General features: G+C 33.5%; 1 protein-coding gene across 1 annotated transcript; it reads right to left on the reverse strand.

Annotated features, from left to right (window-relative positions):
• Positions 1 to 16,463: 16,463 nt before the first annotated feature.
• LOC131163479 (21 kDa protein-like) lies at positions 16,464 to 17,099 on the reverse strand. The gene has a single exon (XM_058120075.1). It carries the CDS (start codon positions 17,097 to 17,099, stop codon positions 16,464 to 16,466), a length of 636 nt encoding a protein of 211 aa, XP_057976058.1.
• Positions 17,100 to 19,060: the final 1,961 nt, after the last annotated feature.

Here is a 19,060-nt window from a genome sequence, read left to right on the forward strand (position 1 = left end):
ATTGATTGCAAGACTCATCAAGCTTGTGTTTTTTATTTGCAAAATATTTTTTACACAAGCTTATACATTTTCAAATATCTATTGAGCTATTATTTGTTGAGAAAATCTTATATGAGATATTTTGAATATCTTTGTTGAAACACTTTGAAACTTGGTATGATTGATTTACCTTGATTGTTTGTTTCAAAGTTTGCTTAGATATACACTCTAGATCTTAACTGTTGAGTTGCTTTAGATTGAGTGTTTAGCACAATATTAAGCATAAAGCATATTTACTATCATTCATGCTTGCATTATTATTTGAGCTATACTGTGGTTCATATCTGCTTGTTTGAGAAGCATATTTTCATGTACACAAATCTATATACATTTGTTGTATTCCAGGTGTGGGCTTGAAGAGGGAGACTAGATATGTGGAATAGTCCCGGATTGGCTTAGACCCGGTTAGGAAAGTTAGGTGTACCATCTTGGTAAGGTGTAGGTTGAGGTCAGCCCCGCTAATTGACTTGGTTGTAAATGGTTTCGCTCCACCTGTTAAATGAGCCAAGGTGGGGAGGTAGGCACTTTGACTGAACCCCGATAACATATCTGGTATTAGTTTATTTTCTGCACCTGTATGTTTATGCTTATTGGTTAAATATCTATCTGGGATTGAAATTGCATAGAAAGACCCTAACTTTGTGTAATACTGATTGTTGGATTAGTTGAACTTAGGAAAAAAAATTAAATACCCAATTCACCCCCCCTCTTGGGAATACACCAAAGTCAATATCTTCTTTCTTAGATATGCCTAAACTACACTGTAAACTTTTCAATTATGCATACTGTAAGGGGGAGCCTTGTAAGGGTAACCTTATTTTGCCCATGTATTTGTCATCATCAAAAGGGGGGAGATTATCCACTTTTTGAGTCCGATCCCGTTTTGATAATGAAAAATCTTAAGTATCTCATTTGTACATTTAGTGTATGAACAAATTTATAATTCAGCAAGACACAAATGATCATTGCAAATATGGAAGCCATGAGGTACCTAAAGCACATATCACCTGGCCCATTCCATGGAAGATTGAAGAGCAAACAAGTGAAGACAAATATTATTTCAGTTATAATGCATTTATATTATATTATACGTGCAGGTCTTACTTGATATGATGGAAAGCTCAATAATGATCGTAGACTGACCCTAGGAACTCAAACTCTTCATGGAAATTCATATACACTTGTCCTAGGTTGGGTTAACTCATTAGAAGGCCTTTTAGCATGGAAAAACAGTATAATCGTCGACTAATGCAATGCATTTGTCGACTAATCAAACCAAAAGCCTTATTGAGTTTCTGCCCAGCTTAGTTGTCAACGAATGAAGGAGACTCTTTGACGAATGGGGTTGACTCATCGATGAGCTTTTCCAGTTTCTAAATATATTTTTTCAACCCACGTGACTCGTCGATGAATGGTGGTGACTCATTGATGAATGACAGCCACTAGTCGATGACTCCAATAGGCAGATTGATGTTAACAACTCCCAACGGTCATAAAATTAAAATCTATTATTATTTTACTACCCCAACGACCATAAAATGGTCATATGTGATTTTTGCCTATATATGCCAAGCCCAAAACCCTTAAACTAACTTTTGCCAATATATTTTCATACTCTCACATATTTGGGCATTTCACTCTCTCATTTTCTCAAATCAAAGAGCATTCACTCTCTTCATTTGAAAAATCATTTATTGCTCTTTAGTTTTTTGAAGAAGCATTTATTGTGCATTCATTTTCTTGCATCGAAGATCGTCCACTCTCCTACTTATTTATTTGCAAAATTTGTTGAGAGCAAAACCCTAGCTTCTCCTACTCTTATCTTGAAAATTATTTTTGGAGAAATATTTTATTAAGGCTTGAATCTTTGAAGCCTTGATTATACATATTTCTACTCAAAGATCATTTACTCTCATATATTGCAAAAATCCTTTTGAGAAAAATGCACAAACTCTATTGAACTTAAATCATATCTTGTGAAAGTGTATTAGGATTTCATTGTACAACTTAGCTATTTGAAGAAGCATTTCCTTGTACAAAAAAATTCTTTTATCTCATTTGTATTTTACGATTCAGGTATAGAACCATGCCGAGCGTGGGGTATCACTTGGAGACATAGCTCCACCTAGAAGGAGTGGAATAACGGGAGGCTCCGACTGAGTGAAGGAGTGTGTATAAGATGGCTCCACCTTATTTAGTGGAATAGTGAAATCCTCAAGCAGGTTGTCTTGAGGCGAGGAGATAGGCGGGGATAGTCGAACCTTATAAAAAATCTCCATGTTTTCTTTCTCTTTCCCTACACTCTTTAAATTTCCGCACTTGTATGTTTGCATTTATTTTGTTGTAATTATTGTGTATGCTTGAGATATACTGTTGTGATTGGTTGAGAAACTCTGAGATATAAATATTGTGTATGCTCAAATATTTATAGTTTTGTGATTACTGGATTAAGCATAAACTTGAAGAGTGGTTGTATTTTAAAATTAGGAAAAAAGTGACCTAGATTTTTTAAATATCCAATTCACCCCCTCTTGGGATTACACCAAAAACCACAAAAAGGGAGCTAGGATATTAGGTCTGCATATGAAAGAGAAGATCCATATTTGAATCCAAAATACCCATATTTGATTACCTGAGATCCAACTCGAAAACCCAAGTCAACTTGACCTGAATACCCAACCCAGGTCTTGTGACTCGAGTCTCACCCTGACACTTGGACCCAAATCAATGTTGGCTTGGATCAGTTTAGCCTAATTAGCTCGTTGCCTATTTCTTGGCCCAAATGGCCTTATCCAATTAAAACTCAAACCCAAGTTAAAGCCCAAAATACTAGAGGCATAATTGGGTTTGACTCAAATTATGCCAACCAACCCACAACTAGTTTAAGCCCAACATTCTAAGACTTAGCTGGGCCTGACCCATTCGGGCCTAAGACAATTGAACCCAAATCCAAACTAACCTAATCTAAGCCCATTAACCCAAAATCAAGCCCAATCAATCTTAACCTAATCTAACTTGAACTCCTACCTAAACTGAGTTAATACTTGGTCAACCAACCCTATTTGGCTCATAGGAAAATAAAAGAAAATAACCATAAAATTCATAATGTAAAAAAAAAAGAGTTAGAATACTTTTCTTTACAAGTTTTTCAGCTATTGTTTTGAATTGAAACCTACAAATAAAAATTAAAGAAAAGAGTTAGAAATATTAAAAGAATCAGAAAACAAAAGAAAGAGAGATCAGAGAAGCTAAGAGTAGAGAAAGAGAAAGATAAAGAACGGAAGATAGAAAAAATATTTTGCGAGAGGGGAGATAGAGATAAAGAACCAAGAAAGAGAATGATAGAGAGGAGCGCAGGAAAGAAAGAGAAATGGGAGAAAGAGAAGGTAGAGAAAGAGAGAGAATCAGAGAGTAAAGAAAGAAAGGAAGAGAGAAAGAGAGGTCTACGAGAGAAAACAAGAGAGAGAGAGAGAGAGAGAGAGAGAGAGAGAGAGGTCAGTGAGAGAAAATGAAGAGAGCAGAGGGAGAGGGTTATGAGAGAGAGAGAGAGAGAGAGAATGAAGAAGAGAAAGGGAGAGGAGAGAAAGAGAGGAATAATTAGAGAGGAGGAAAATAAAAAAGAGAAAAAAAAAAAATTTACACGTGGCCACTCATCTCAACCGGATCAAACCCGATTCAGACTAGTTGAACTGATATGACCTTTTTCGAACCACCGATTCATTTATTTAAATTTAAAATTTATTTAAAAATGATTTTAAATTTTTTAAAATTGTAAAACATAGTAAAAAAATAGAAAAAAAGTAGTTTAAAGATAATTAGAAAAACAAATTTGAGTTATTTTGACTCAAATAAAAAAAATGGAAAAACAAAAAATTCAAAAAATGGAGAAAAAGTCTTTTTCCAAAAATTTTTAGAAAAAATGTTGAAAAATGTTCAAACAATTCTAAAGTTGTCTGGAAAAAATCTAGGAATGTTTTAAAGACTCCTTTATTTTTTTTATTAAACTTGATGAATTTATTATTTGTATATATATATACATATATATATATATATATATATATATATTTATGGGTGTGTGTTCCAATTATTAAATAAAGGGTAAATAGGTATTTCAAATCCCACCTATATTAGTTCTAAGGGAGGTTTATTGAATAAGATCCCCTCAGGAGGTCTTATTAAACATTCATAAATTGCACTTTATTTTATATTTTATTTGAAAATTTAAGTATTTATTTGGGTTTTTTTAAAGGAAGTTGATTAAAGACCATTAAATTTAATTTAGGGATAATTTATGTTTAATTAGGTACCATTCGTAGAACGGGTGTGTAGGAGGTGCTACTACCTTCTCCTCGCATAATTGAATTCTTGATCCCAACTTTGGTAGATACAGACTGAGACTATTGGTTCCTTGGCCTAGGATTAGTCTAGAAACCAATCAACAAGTAGTATGTGACATTCTGAAAATTTCATTCAATTTCTCTGATACCAACCGTGGTGCCCCGAACCCAAAACTGGGGTTCGGAGTGTTATTCTAAATAAATCTCTGATACCACATAAATACACAGCGAAATATCTCCATAACAATTACTAGAGTAACTAAAATATCCTAATATAATAATAAATCCATCCCAATATCACAATGAAGTTCTGAACTTATCAAAAAATAAATAAAATATCAACAATATCTCCAATATCAATTTAATATATCCTTAGGAATTTCAAGATAAACCATAATAACAAAATTAACAATTAATCTAAACCTTTCTATCTAGTCCCACCCATGCTTCCTATAATGCCCCGAACCTGAGGCTAGGGTTCGGAGTGTTATACAAAATATATCTCCAATATATCTCACATGCATCTAATATCATAATACCTAGTTCAATATCAATTACGCAGCGGAATTAACAACATATCCTCAATAAAATATACCCAAATTTCTATACCTATATATATATATATATATATATATATATATATATATATATATATATATCTCAAAACATAACCCAACATCCAGTATTCAAAAACATCCATATACATCTCTGAAAACATAAATATATTACAACCCAAAAACATAATCAAAGTTTATAACCTCTCTCTCTCTACAAAAATGTTACAACAGCCCCGAGCTCTCTAAGCTCAATCCCGTGAAGGTCCTAAAAAGATGAAATTCAACTATCGGGTGAGACACATCTCAGTAAGGATGGAATACATTAAAGTAGTGTGGCCAACATGAGATTTGTGTACAATATAAATATACATTCATTGTTTTCAAATGATACCATAATTATAAAACCATTCTCTGTTCTTACTCAAACACATGCAGGGTATTTTACCAACGAGAATTCCCAAGGATTGGGGTGATTACCCACCCATACAAGTAACCCCCCTCTGCTCTAATACTTTAAGCAACCTACGGTCACAACTGAAGCATATCAGGACACTTACCTTACTTAGCAAGCCCTCAGGTGATTAGTTTATCTCGTACTCACACATTCATACAAAAGTTTATGAGCAAAAGTTCCCGAGAATATGGAAGATTACCCGCACATATAAGTAGCTTCCCTCTACCCTAATACGTTATGCAGCCTACAGCTACATCTGATACCTATCAGGGCACTCACCTTTCTCGACAAGCCCTTAGGCGAAGAGTATACCCCATCCCAAATACATGTAATAATACCATATATAATACATTTCTTTCTTTACTCTATATCTGTTATTTCCGTATCATTCATTACATTCATATTCATATTCCATATTTCTTATAACCTGTTTCCATATCATTCTTGTCCATATCATTTCCATTTTCCAGTTTCCATATCCATTTTTCTCATATCTGTCGTTTTCCATATTAACCATGGTTAAAATAACAATTATGTGTTTAGAACTCTCTGTACCTATTATATCATAGTCATGCTTCCGCCCCATGATGGGTTGTGCGGCTTGAAGGCTGGACTTAACTCTGGTTGGCTTACCAGAGCTAAATCAACCACATTCTACTGTCTATAGGTCCAATTGGCTACTCCCATATTGGTCTAGACTCTAGGGGGACATTACCCTTCCTAGCACAATCGACCATCCCATCTCCACACTCTATCTAAGACGTGTGGGTGCACTAGCTTCGCCAAATATATCCGCAACAGTACTGTGCCCATTTTCCAGTTTACCAGAGTCCTCAAACCATACATTGCCCATTTAACAATTCCATACACATGCAGAATAACCCATATCACATTTTTATTCTCAATACATTTCTAGTATTTCTTGCATCTCATACATATATCATAATTCAACACAGATTTTTCATTTTACTCATGCCACACAATTTATCAACATAATTCATACATTTACTATAAAATAAGCCAATCCATATTCTTTGTTAATATACTAAAAATATCCTTTTAATTTCTTACATAATTATCCAGAAAATTTGCCATTTTATCCTTCATTTTTTTGAAAATATAACTAGTAACACAGCCATAGGCTTAGAAATTTACCATTTAAACGGTTGGTATTTTAGAACCCACATAAAAATCATATACATAAATACGTAAATTTTCCATTTTTACCGATTAATTTCACCAAAAATTCATGATTTTATATATTCCCCTTACCTACTTTCTTGAACTACACTGGCAGGAACTCCAAAATGATGCCTGTGGCGCTCACCCAAACCCTGAATCAAAAATCCTAATTTAATTAAATAAACCTCAAATAACCTACTATTTCAGAATATTCTTAACTTATAAACCTCAAATAAACATTTAGAATTAGGAATCCTAACCCTTACCTCAACTTTGGAGCGTTTCCCGAAAAGCCCAATTTAGAAATATGCTTCGCTAGATGTGTAGAGAATCACCCCTAGAACATCGTAGCGGTCTCCGATTGTTGAATTAGGCGGAATCTAGACCGGAAAGTTAGAGAGAAGGCATAGGAAATGTTCTAAAGAGATAAAACATGGAGGAATAAATGTTTTTTTCGTGAAGAAGCTACCTCGGATCCTTTTATACATGATGTTGCCACGTGGCTTCGTCAACGAGAAGATAGGATTCGTCGACGAGTCACAGAAGGGACTTCGTCGATGAGAGGGCGTGTTCGTCGACGAAACTTAAAATCTGAAATTTCTTCACTCGGGATCTTTTCTTCGACGAGGGATTGAATTTCGTCGACGATCTCTAAAAGAACACTCGTCGACGAAAATAGGATATTCGTCGGCGAGGTCTGCTGTTCTCCCTATTTTAAATCTTCCCTTTTTCCCTTATTCTTTATTTATCTATTCCATTTATTATCTTCTTAATTATTTAATCATTATAATTTTCTGGATCTCTACACTTCCACTGCGCTACTCTGATTACTGTCATACTCCACACGGTATCTAAAAATTGATATATAATGATGGGGTGAGACACCTCTCAGTAAGACGAAATACATTATTATCAATGTGTGGAAAATGAGCTCTATTGTGTCAACTATTTTTATATGTCTCTTATATTCTCTTAAATATACTCAACATCAGTATAATCAATATGAGGCAGTTAGATATGTCTACTAGCATAAGTTTTATGACATATCACACACAAGGTAGAACAATTTATAATAAATCTACTAACGTAAGGTTTACGACATATCACAAACAATATAATACAGTTCAAATACATCTACTTACGTAAGTTTTACGACACATCCCGAATAATTAAATTTACACTTCTATAGCACTTCTATATGCCACACAGGCCTTCAACATCAATATAGAATTTACACAAAGTTCCTATACTGAGTATCACCACTTCATATTTATACGCCACACATGCTGTTGACCTTATTGGTCACGCCCGGTTTTGATTATGACAAATACTCATTGTATCTAATGAACGTTTGAGGTTTTGTGCAGGAATCAAGAATGATAAGATCAAGATGTGCACAAAGCAAGAAAAGCTTGAAGACCAAATCATATTCTTTGTAATATACTTATATTGGTCAGTAATAGTAATTAGGGCATTCGGTTTGTAATAAGCTCACGCACATCACATGTATGATTTACTACGTAAGCTCAAACCGAACCATGAATGAGAAAGGACCGTAGAAAGACCTTAGAGAAGGTCGACCGACACCGAATTTTTTCGGTGCTTTCAAATTGGACCCCAAGTGACCTTAGGACACACACATATTCACATATATTTGTTAGGCACTTGAATAGGAATTGTTTGGGTAGATACGGGACCAAAATGCACACTTGGTGCACTTTCAGTCGACCGGCCAATTCAGTTCAATTTGGCCCGGTCGACCGAAACCAGTCCGGGTCAACTATTTGACCCAGGCCCGGTCGACCGAACCACTTGGGAGTCAACATTTTGACCTCCCGGTCGACCGACCAGATTTGTAGTCCAACTATCTGGTCGACCGAGGGGTCTTGGGAGGATTGCCAACGATTTGGTCGACCGAGCCATGCAGTTCAAAAAGGGCCGGTCGACCAAACCTCGGAGTTTTGGAAAATCGCCCTTGCCCGGTCGACCGGCCACTCAGTTCAAAATGCCCTTGGTCGATCGAGTCACTTGAGTCCTAGTCGACCGAACTATTTCTGGTCGACCGGACCTCTCGAGTTGGTCCAATTTTTACCGTGGTTAATATTTTTTAAACAGGGTTAAAATGCCTTAAACATCATTAAACTTTTCTAATAATACCCAATAGGTCCCCAACGGTCATATTTTCTCCCTTGCCTATATATACAAGTTCATTTGAGAAAATTAGTAAGAGATTAGGATATCTAATTAAGAAAAATTCTCTGAAAATCCCAAAGTTTATAATACTCATTTATTGAGTCTCCAATACTTATTCTTACCAGATCTTCCACTCAAATATACTTTGTAAGTGTGATTTAAGTGTTGTTGTTTTCTAGGGTTGCTCTCCCAAGTGTGGTAGTTGTTTGTAACGATTTTAATTGAGAGCCAACCCAAGTATTCTTAGGGGACTTTGTTAATAAGTCTCTCCTAAGAAGACTTATATTAAACTTCCAAGTATTGCACACTCATTGCAATATCTTGTGTAGTTTGTATTTGTTTTTGGATTGCAAAATCTCTTCAAAACATTTCCAAATATCTTGTGGGATTTATCTTGATATAACTTTGAAAAGATATTTGTTTATGTGATATTGATCTTTGTTGCAATATTCATTAACCTACATATTGTTTGCTGGATACAAAGATTAGATATCTTTTGCAAACCAAACATATACATTACTAGAGCATAATACGATTGAGAAAATCCGCTCATTGTAATACATATATATTTTGTTTGGCTAGTATCTTTATATGAACATCTTGCCTGAATATCTTGTGATACAAAGACTGCTTGATTGACACTCTCACGTACGCATTACACGATAGTAAATTTATTTGAGAGTAGACATCATAAACCACACTGAGCTTACATATAGAATCATACTGTGGTGTTTGTTATTGCGCGCATCCGGGTACATATCTGTTTTACACGAAAGCACAATCACTGTACCATTTGATTGTAATACACTTTGATTGTATTTCCAGGAACGGGCCTGAAGAGGGAGACTAGCCCTGGAATAGTCCCGGATTGGCTTAGACCCGGTTAGGAAAGCTAGGTGCGTCGTCCTGTTAAGGCGTGTAGGTTAAGGTCAGCTCAGCTAATTGACCTGGTTAAGGTTGAGGTCAGCCCTGTGTTAATTTGACCTGGTTGTAAACGGTGCCGCTCCACCCTTAAGTGAGCTATTAGTGGAATCCTCCTGCTTGCGAGCTTGAGGCGGGGACGTAGGCACAGTTGGCCGAACCCCGATAACATATCGTGTGTTTGCTTACATTTCCACACTTTACATTTACCGCACATGTATGTTATGGGTGAATGATGCGTATGAATTAATTTTCATATTATATTTATCTACGCATTTGGAAATTGCATAGATTAACCTAGGAGAAAAAGTTTAAAATTCCAATTCACCCCCCCTCTTGGGAATACACCAATTCTAACACATGCCTTCTCCTTCAATTTATATGCCACATAGGCCTTTGACATCACTATAGACTTCACACAGAGTTTCTATACTGAGCATCAATACTTCAATTTATACGCCACACAGGCCTTCGACATTAGTATAGATTTCACATAAAGTTTCTATACTGAGCATCACCACTTCAAGTTATATGCCACACAGGCCTTCGACATCAGTATAGACTTCACACAGAGTTTTTTTATGAGCATCACCACTTCAATTTATATGCCACATAGGCCTTTGGCATCAGTAGAGACTTCACACAAAGTTTCTATATTGAGCATCACCACTTTAATTTATATGCCACACAGGCCTTCTACATCAGTATAGACTTCACACAGAGTTTCTATACTAAGCATCACCATTTCATATTTCTCAATTAAATGCAAAATCTAAGTTACCATAAAACATAATTAAACTATCCATACCCACATCAAACTTGCCATTTCATGATTAATGAAATTAAATTGTCATATCCCCATATCCATATCAAACCTATCATTTTATAATTTCACAGTAATCCCTCTATATACATATATCCCTAAACTAGTATTACGCCACATACTCATAATAACTTACCATAACAATTTCAACAAATTCATATGAAATTATTTGTTAATTAATCTCATGCCACACGATTATACGTTAAAATTTTCATTTAAGTAATCCATCAGGAAAAAGCACGTATTTCTAAACCGATTGTTTTTCGAAAATTCTATTTAATTTAAACATGCAATTTTTCCTAAAATAGAGGCACACGACCCACCCTCCTGGCCATTCCCAAATATGTATAACACTCAAAAATGACCATTTCATATGCCCAAATCATACAAAAATTCAAATATGGCGTATTTGTATAATATACTCAAATTTAATTGGTTCAAAATCTTTAAAAAACTGACATAATATAATCCCCATACCTGCTTACTAGGAACGTGCCTGCAAGTATTCTAAACTGATGACCGCAGTGTTTGCACAAATCCTTGTATTCACATACTTAAGTTTAATCAGCTCAATCTCGAAATTATAATTATCTAACATTCCTAGGCTTACATGCTCCCGTTAGCCAGTTAAATTCTAAAAAATAAAAATAAAAATGCGGGTATGATCTACTTCCCATACTTAAATTTAATTTCTAACATATTTAAAAAAAACACTAAGTTCAAATCCCCGCAATTTAATCTAATTCAAAAATATCCCCAAAAATCTAATTTAATCAAATCCCTATAGTTTAACTTAATTCCAAAATATTCCTAGAAATCAAACTTAATCAAATCCCTGCAGTTTAATTTAATTCCAAAATATTCTAAGAAATCTAATTTAAATAAATACTACAATTTAATAAATAAACCATAATTTTCATACCCATAAAATTTCTTAGAAGTTCATATACAATATTCCAGTAATTATATACCATAATTTAACCGAGTGAATTTCTAAAATAATAACATAATTTATTCCCCTTACCTTATCTCAGGAGTGCTGCCTATAACATCCAAATGACGAATTCACTCCGGTTAAAATGTTGGTGGTTGAATTTATAACCCAGAGATATTTTCCGTTCTTCAATCGGTGCACGTTTCGCCGAAAAATCGAGAAGAGAGAAAGTGAGTTAAGGAGAGAGAGTCGTGGGGGGTGGAATGTTGAATTGAAATTGGAGCAGCTTCAAGATGATTATATATATATATATAATTCATTTTATTTTATTTTTATTTAATTAATTTAATATATTATTATTATTATTATTATTATTACACTTGCACACATATTATTTTTAGGATCGTTACATAGTAATTAGGTGAACTAACCACACTTAAGTAAATAACATGTTACTAACGACTCCATTGAAAGATAACATTTAATTTTATAATTTTAGTTTATGAAACATAAAGTTATTTTTAATTTATGTTTATTCTAATTTGATAAGTTATTACAATATATAAATATTAAACTATTTTTTTAGCTATTTAATTTGCATGAAATTTTTATATAATAAAGATTTTTGAACGATATAATTATTTAAGTGTTGTTCTAGTTTCTTAGTACTACTCATTAATTTATTTTCACATATTTTAAAATTCTTTACATACGTTATAATGCCTATGTCATTTGTTCACTTAAACATGTTAGACCAATTAACTCGATAATTGATTATCTGACTCACTTATATGTCTAATTAATTTCCAGAACGTTAAACTTAATTAACTAACTAATTTCTCCAACTTAATTAATGAAAGTGATGTTATTTTCCTATTTTGTTTTATCATTATTGAATTAACGGGTTAAAATGTCATGTTATTAAGAGTAAAATATATTTTCTTACATTTACTTAACAGACTAACAAAAGGTTCTTTTAGTCTATAAAGTTAAATCTTAAGGGGTATTTTGGTAGTTTTAAGAAAATCAAGGAGTGAAGGGTAACACATACTCTAAAAACTCAACATGGGATTTTACTCTTAAATGCTTACCATCCTTTAGGAGCATAGAATTGGAGTTTTGGATTTGGATTTGTGCGGATTTACATAATTTGGAACTCAAATCCCAAAACGAGCATTGATTTCAAGAATTAAATTTGAAACTAATTGAAAAATAATTTTACATGCCTAAATCCATACAAATCAAAATTCAATGTCAAAAATTCATATTCCAAAGCGTAAATTTAGAAAGACTAGTTTCTCTATGTAAGATCTAAATCACATGAATTGCAACTTATTCCATGCTATTTCTGATAGATTATTATTTATTCAAGTTTAAATGTTAGTTGATTATAACTTATAAAGTAAGAACACGAATCGGATTATGAATTACGATCTTATTAAATACTAAGTCAGTATCTTTTGTATGCATATAAATGCTTGGAGAGATTAATAAGTTCCTTTCTTACTTGGGTTTGATAAAAGAGCTGCAAGCACTCACCCTTATTCTGAATAATTAAAAGCTAACTTCACAATGACATGAAGTAGGTTACATACAACACTCTCCAAGAGTTTGTTGCTTTTCAACTTGTTAAGAGTGCAAGGGTAAGTCTTTCAAACTTCCTCTTTATTAATTAGCATAACTAGAAAAATAAACGTGAAAGCAAAGACTACACATAAAATAATTAACAGGTACAAAACAACCAAACTCATCGTAAAAGATTGAAAGCACGAAGTGAAGCCGAACACTCATTAGAAATGCCCAAGCATCTTTTCCTGCAAAGAGAGAAAAAAACATTTGAGCCTTAGAACATTTATCCATAATACCATCATTGATGAGCTTGCAAGTAAATTAGCAGGGGTATGCTTTGAACTTTACTTGAATGTTAATCAAATTATTATTTGTTGTGCAAACGGTTTGGTCGATCTATTTAGCATATTTTGTCGATAAAAATAAATGATATTATGATTTAATATAATTTTGAAAAGGATAAAGGAATTTAGTGATTATATGAAATCATAAGGCATCTCATTGTTTTTAAGTCAAACCATAAAGAGGTTTTCATAATCTTTTCAATAAAATAACATTAGAAAATTGAGAAAAAAAATGGAGAAATTTGTACATACTGATTTAAATAATTATATATCTGAATTTTTTGGATAGCTTTCTAACAAATTTTAAAGTGAGTAATGGAATAATTAGGAAAATATTTAAATTCTTGGATAAAATTATAAAAGAGAAAATAAACTTACACCTCTAAATTATAATATCCCTTTAAACTCTTAAAAGAGATACTTACAACCTCTAAACTATCAAAGAGAACGGAGTTAAAATCCGTTAACTAAAATAATAAGAATACTTTTATACCATTTTATTTTAATCTCTTTTCATCCAAGTTGATACCAACTTCTCGACAATAAGAATCAAATAAATATAACTAGGATTGCTAAAATTATTATAAAGTTTTAAATATCATTATATTCAACGTGTATAAAATGCATTAAAGTTTACAAATAAATAAATAAATAATTTCATTTATTATGTTAAATTATTACTTTAATTTAGTTCTTTTTACAGTGTAATGTAATTCTTAAGATTTACGTTATGTGAATAAGTAAAAATTACAACATATAGTACATGTTATTTTATTGATGTATATTTTAATATTTGTGTAATATAGATATAGTATATTTTTATTTTATAGAATTAATTATTTAATTCCTATAAATTTTATTAGTTTTTATTCTTATAGTTTAGTTAAGTTTTCTATTTTTAATATGTTATTTATTTATTTATTGCCATCCATGTCCCAAAATAATTTAATTACAATATATTGCATATGTTATTTTATTAATGTGTATTATAGTACCCATGAAATATGGATATAGTATATATTTATTTTATATAGTTATTTAATTCCTTTAAATTTAATTATTTTTATTCTTATAGTTTAGTTAATTTTTCTATGTTTTTAATATGTATTTTTATTTCCTTTATCAGCATTTTTACCATGCTCATTTCATAAACTTTATTAGTACGTGATAACATTCTTTAAGTTTGTAAGGGCAATTTTGTGTCACTTTTAGAAGTTTAAGTGAGCATTTGTTGTAAATATAGTTTAGTTGTTGTAAGTGTATTTTTCCCAATTAGGAAATTATAAACTATTTTTTTTTTTGTTGATAATTTGAAATTTGAATCTTAATAAGTCCTTTGGACCCACTAATTAGAGAGAACATGGCTTAGATGTGCAACTATTTTCAATCCATAAATTAAGAGATTGTCATCTGTGAGAAATTGAACACAACGCCTCTGCATTATTAGGATGCTTCGCATTACAATTCCAAATTAAACGTGCTGTATGAGGACAATGAGTCACAAAAAAGTAAAGTTGAGATGCTACACTCACCTTTATTTATTTATAATAATTGTAGGTATTATATTATGTATATGGGACAATTATTAAAAACAATAAATAAAAAAAGTGTGTTGTTTGGTTGCTAAGTACTGTTGAGAATTTCACTTGTCAGTTTGTCCCATACTTGAAAAATTGAGTGGATGATTAGTGTTTATATACATGTGTTGACTCAAGACCCAATAGACTTAATCTTTTGGGTCAAATTGGTGTTCACCCATGTGTATCAAGTCCAACCAAAGGCTCATCCAGTTCTAACAAGTGGTATCAGAGCCATTGGTTCGTAACTCGGGGCAAACGATAACGTAAAGTCGAGATGTGAAGCTAATTCTCTTGACGTGCTAATAGTTGAAGGATCAAGTATGTGACCGAGACTAATAAGAATCATCTAAGCCTAGGATGGATCCGAACAGGGTCAAGACTTGAGAGGTAGGATTGGTTCGGAGGCACGTATAATGCAATTTGAGGCATGTAAGACTCCAGTGGTAGGACATACTTGAACAACTATTTAGGAATTGTACAGTTGGAACTCACAAGTGAGGGAGAGATTATTGTGGGTGCTTATTTCGTGGGTTAAACCTCCAGTAAGGTGGATAAAACTTAATTGTGATGGAAGTTATAGGAGCAATTCGGTTACTTCAAGAGGTGGAGAAATTATTCAGGATTGCCATGATATGGTAAAAGCGGTTTTTTCAAGTTATTTTGGTAATGGTACGAATAATGGTGAAGAATTAAAAGTAATCAGGGAAGGAATTCGTTTGTACAAATGTTTGCATTATTTTAATGTGATTATTGAAAGTGATTTGCGAATTGTAGTTGATTGATTTCAGAAAGGTAGATGTACTTTGTGGCATCTTTGAGAATTTCGGGAGAAGTTCGTGGTGGAGTTAGAAAGAGTGAACGTCATAGTGATGCATCAATATAGGAAAGGTAATAGTGCGACTGATTTTCTTGTTAAAGAAGGAGAAATGAGAGACAATGTAATTTACGAAAAACAACATTTTCTATCATGTTATCTGAAAGGTATTCTTCGGATGGATATGTGGGGTCTCATTTCCGTTCGTCGTTAGTTCAACTCTAAAGTTTCATTTAATGTATTTTGTTTTGTTTTTGTTTTTGGTTGTGTTTTTATTTTATCTTCTTTGTTAGTTATGCTTAGTTTGTTGTTCTAATTTGGTTGGTTGCTGGTGTTAGTTTTTTTTTTAGCGGATTTTTCAGTACTCTTCCTTTTAATTGTTTTATCTTGTAACTATGATTTTCCTCTGCCAAAAGTAAGGGTATATTAATAAATAAATGAAGGTGTCGTTCTCTTTTATTAAAAAAAGAAAAAGAAAAAGTTTGACCTAAAACCCAATAGGCTTAAACTTAAGGTGTCGTTCTCTTTTATTAAAAAAAGAAAAGAAAAAGTTTAACCTAAAACCCAATAGGCTTAAACTTTTGGATCAAATTAGTGTTGTTTACCTATTAACTTTTGGGTCAAATTAGTGTTATTTACCAATATGTATTAAGTTCCTCGTCCTAACAAGTTCCACACTACACAATATTCAAATTTTCTCAAATATATGACGCACCTTAATTGGCGTGGGCGTGGGAATTTGCGGAGGCATATTTTCGAACAAATACCAATGCAATGCTCGCCAATTGCTTCAAGTAGTCAACCTGGGGGACGACTGTAGTCGAGACATCCCTATTTGCGCCTTTCTCCTCAAAGGCATCAGTGCAGGTCTCGCCGTCCGTCAATACCGCACTCACCCACGACAAAATACCTTCCATTTGCGTCTTAAAGTTGGGATCTCCGACCTCAATCCCCATACTGTCTATAGATTTCTGTAGCTCATCCACCGAGTCTCTTACTTCTTCCACGCACACTTCGATTGCTTGGGCCTCTTCCTTCGTCAAGTTGTTTCTTCCTTGGAAGGCACTTACGACTTTTGAGACATTAATTGAAGCCGCATGTGCGATGGAGATGGAGATTTTTGCTAACATCTTAGGGCTACAATGGATTTCGTCTGCCCTGACCAAGAGGATTTGATTGCACAGTAAAGGATATATTGTGTCGTTGCATGATTTTTTTATGTACGCAATGTTTCGGTTGCTCTCGGGAGTGGAAGCGGAAAGAGGAAGACAAGGAGTTGCTTTGTAAGCGCAGAATGGAAGAAGAATGAGGGCAGGCAAAAGATAGTACTGGAAGAAAGATGAACCGGCCATCACGGAAGGAGAGACTCAGAGAGAGAGAGAGAGAGAGAGAGAGAGGGAAGGCTGCTGGCGAGCAGAGAGTGGTCAGTCTCAAATTTATAGGAAACGTTTAAGCACTGCTTGTTGCAATTTTCAACTTGCGAAAAGTGCAAAAAAAGAGAGGCTGCTGAAAGCAGGAGAGATCAAGGCATATGAATTTAAATGCTTTCGGTTGGTTTCACTCCGGAGGCTGCTGGAAGCCTACAGGCTACAGGTTACAAAGGCACATTCTTTGGCGCTCCAATGCACTATGCTCTTTTGCTTTATCCCGTGTTGGATGCTTGGAATTGAAATTGTAGATATAAATGTGCATGAATTCAGGTAAATACAATATAAAATTATATTGCTTTTTCTTTCCTTAAAATTAAACGTCTGGCATTCATATCCTCAAAAACAATTTTAGATTTACGGTTTTACTGTTTTAATCATTCCTTACGGCATTCGTATTCATATTCTCAAAAACAATTTTAGATTTTTCGGTTTACTCATCTAATCATTCCTTACAGAGCATTAATTTTGAAAATATTGTATGCATTTGGATAAAAGATTGTTTGATGCTGATGTAAATTGAATTTATTCATCTACTTTTTTTATACTCAGAAAAGAAAAGAGAAAAAAAAAAAACTACCTAAAAAACATGATATCAAATTTATCTTCAGCAAGTAAAGAATTTAAGTTTCTCAAAGGAGTCATCAAAATTTTTATAAGGTTACCGCTGACAGAATCAAGTTTTGTCTAATAATTCTATTCATACCTGGTTACCGTCTCTAAAGTTATACATGCTTCAAATCTAGGTAGATGCATTGAATTTGAAAATAAAAACTTTTGTCCAGCTTTGCTCAATTTTAAATCTAGAGGCCCAATTCAAGAAAAGGAATCAAAATAAAGGTAGCTTAATTAAAGGATGAAATTATTTCATTAGTCCCTTAATTACTCATTAAATTAAGGACAATTAGATGAAAGAACAAACAAATTTATTACATATTGAGGGTCAACACCAAGCTGCAGGATGTCCAACTAACCAGCTATATTCCTTTTATTTTTAATTTGTTGATTATTTATTATTATTATTATTATTATTTGTACTTTTTCTCCTTATTAAGATGTCTTTTGTTTTGCTGTTTTTTTACATGGTATCCGTGAATTTATGTGTAATCCCAGTAAGGGGGGGGGGGGGGGTGGGGAGGTGAAGTGGGTATTTTAAAATGTATGTCGGGGGGGGGGGGGGGGGGGGGGGGGGGAGGTGAAGTGGGTATTTTAAAATGTATGTCACTCAAGTTCTACTTTTTAATGTGTGATTGTATTAATTAATCAATCTTACCCAATTACTTTATAGATGTACTAAAACATTTAACATATACACAACAACCACTCTAGTAAGTGCAAGCGGAAATTAAAAGAGTTAAGGGAAAGAGATGCAAACATAGTTTTTATGAGGTTCAGCCAACCCGGCCTATGTTATCGTTTTGAGCAACCCACTCAGAGATTCCACTAATCCCGCTCCTTTAACTGGGACGGAGCTTCCCGTTATAGTCCGCTACTTACAAGAGGCGTAGTTTCCTCCTCATCTCAGTTCATTAACATATACACAACAACCACTCTAGTAAGTGCAAGCGGAAATTAAAAGAGTTAAGGGAAAGAGATGCAAACATAGTTTTTATGAGGTTCAGCCAACCCGGCCTATGTTATCGTTTTGAGCAACCCACTCAGAGATTCCACTAATCCCGCTCCTTTAACTGGGACGGAGCTTCCCGTTATAGTCCGCTACTTACAAGAGGCGTAGTTTCCTCCTCATCTCAGTTCACAACCTGAACTATCAATACAATAATAAGATTACAATTTTTTGCAAAACTCAAATGCTCCTTAACAAGCTAATGAGTACAATTGAAATACTAATACATATTCAGATGATATAACTCGAAGCCCAGTTGATT

This window comes from Malania oleifera, chromosome 9 (assembly GCF_029873635.1).
Source record: "Malania oleifera isolate guangnan ecotype guangnan chromosome 9, ASM2987363v1, whole genome shotgun sequence".
Classification (NCBI taxonomy): domain Eukaryota; kingdom Viridiplantae; phylum Streptophyta; class Magnoliopsida; order Santalales; family Ximeniaceae; genus Malania; species Malania oleifera.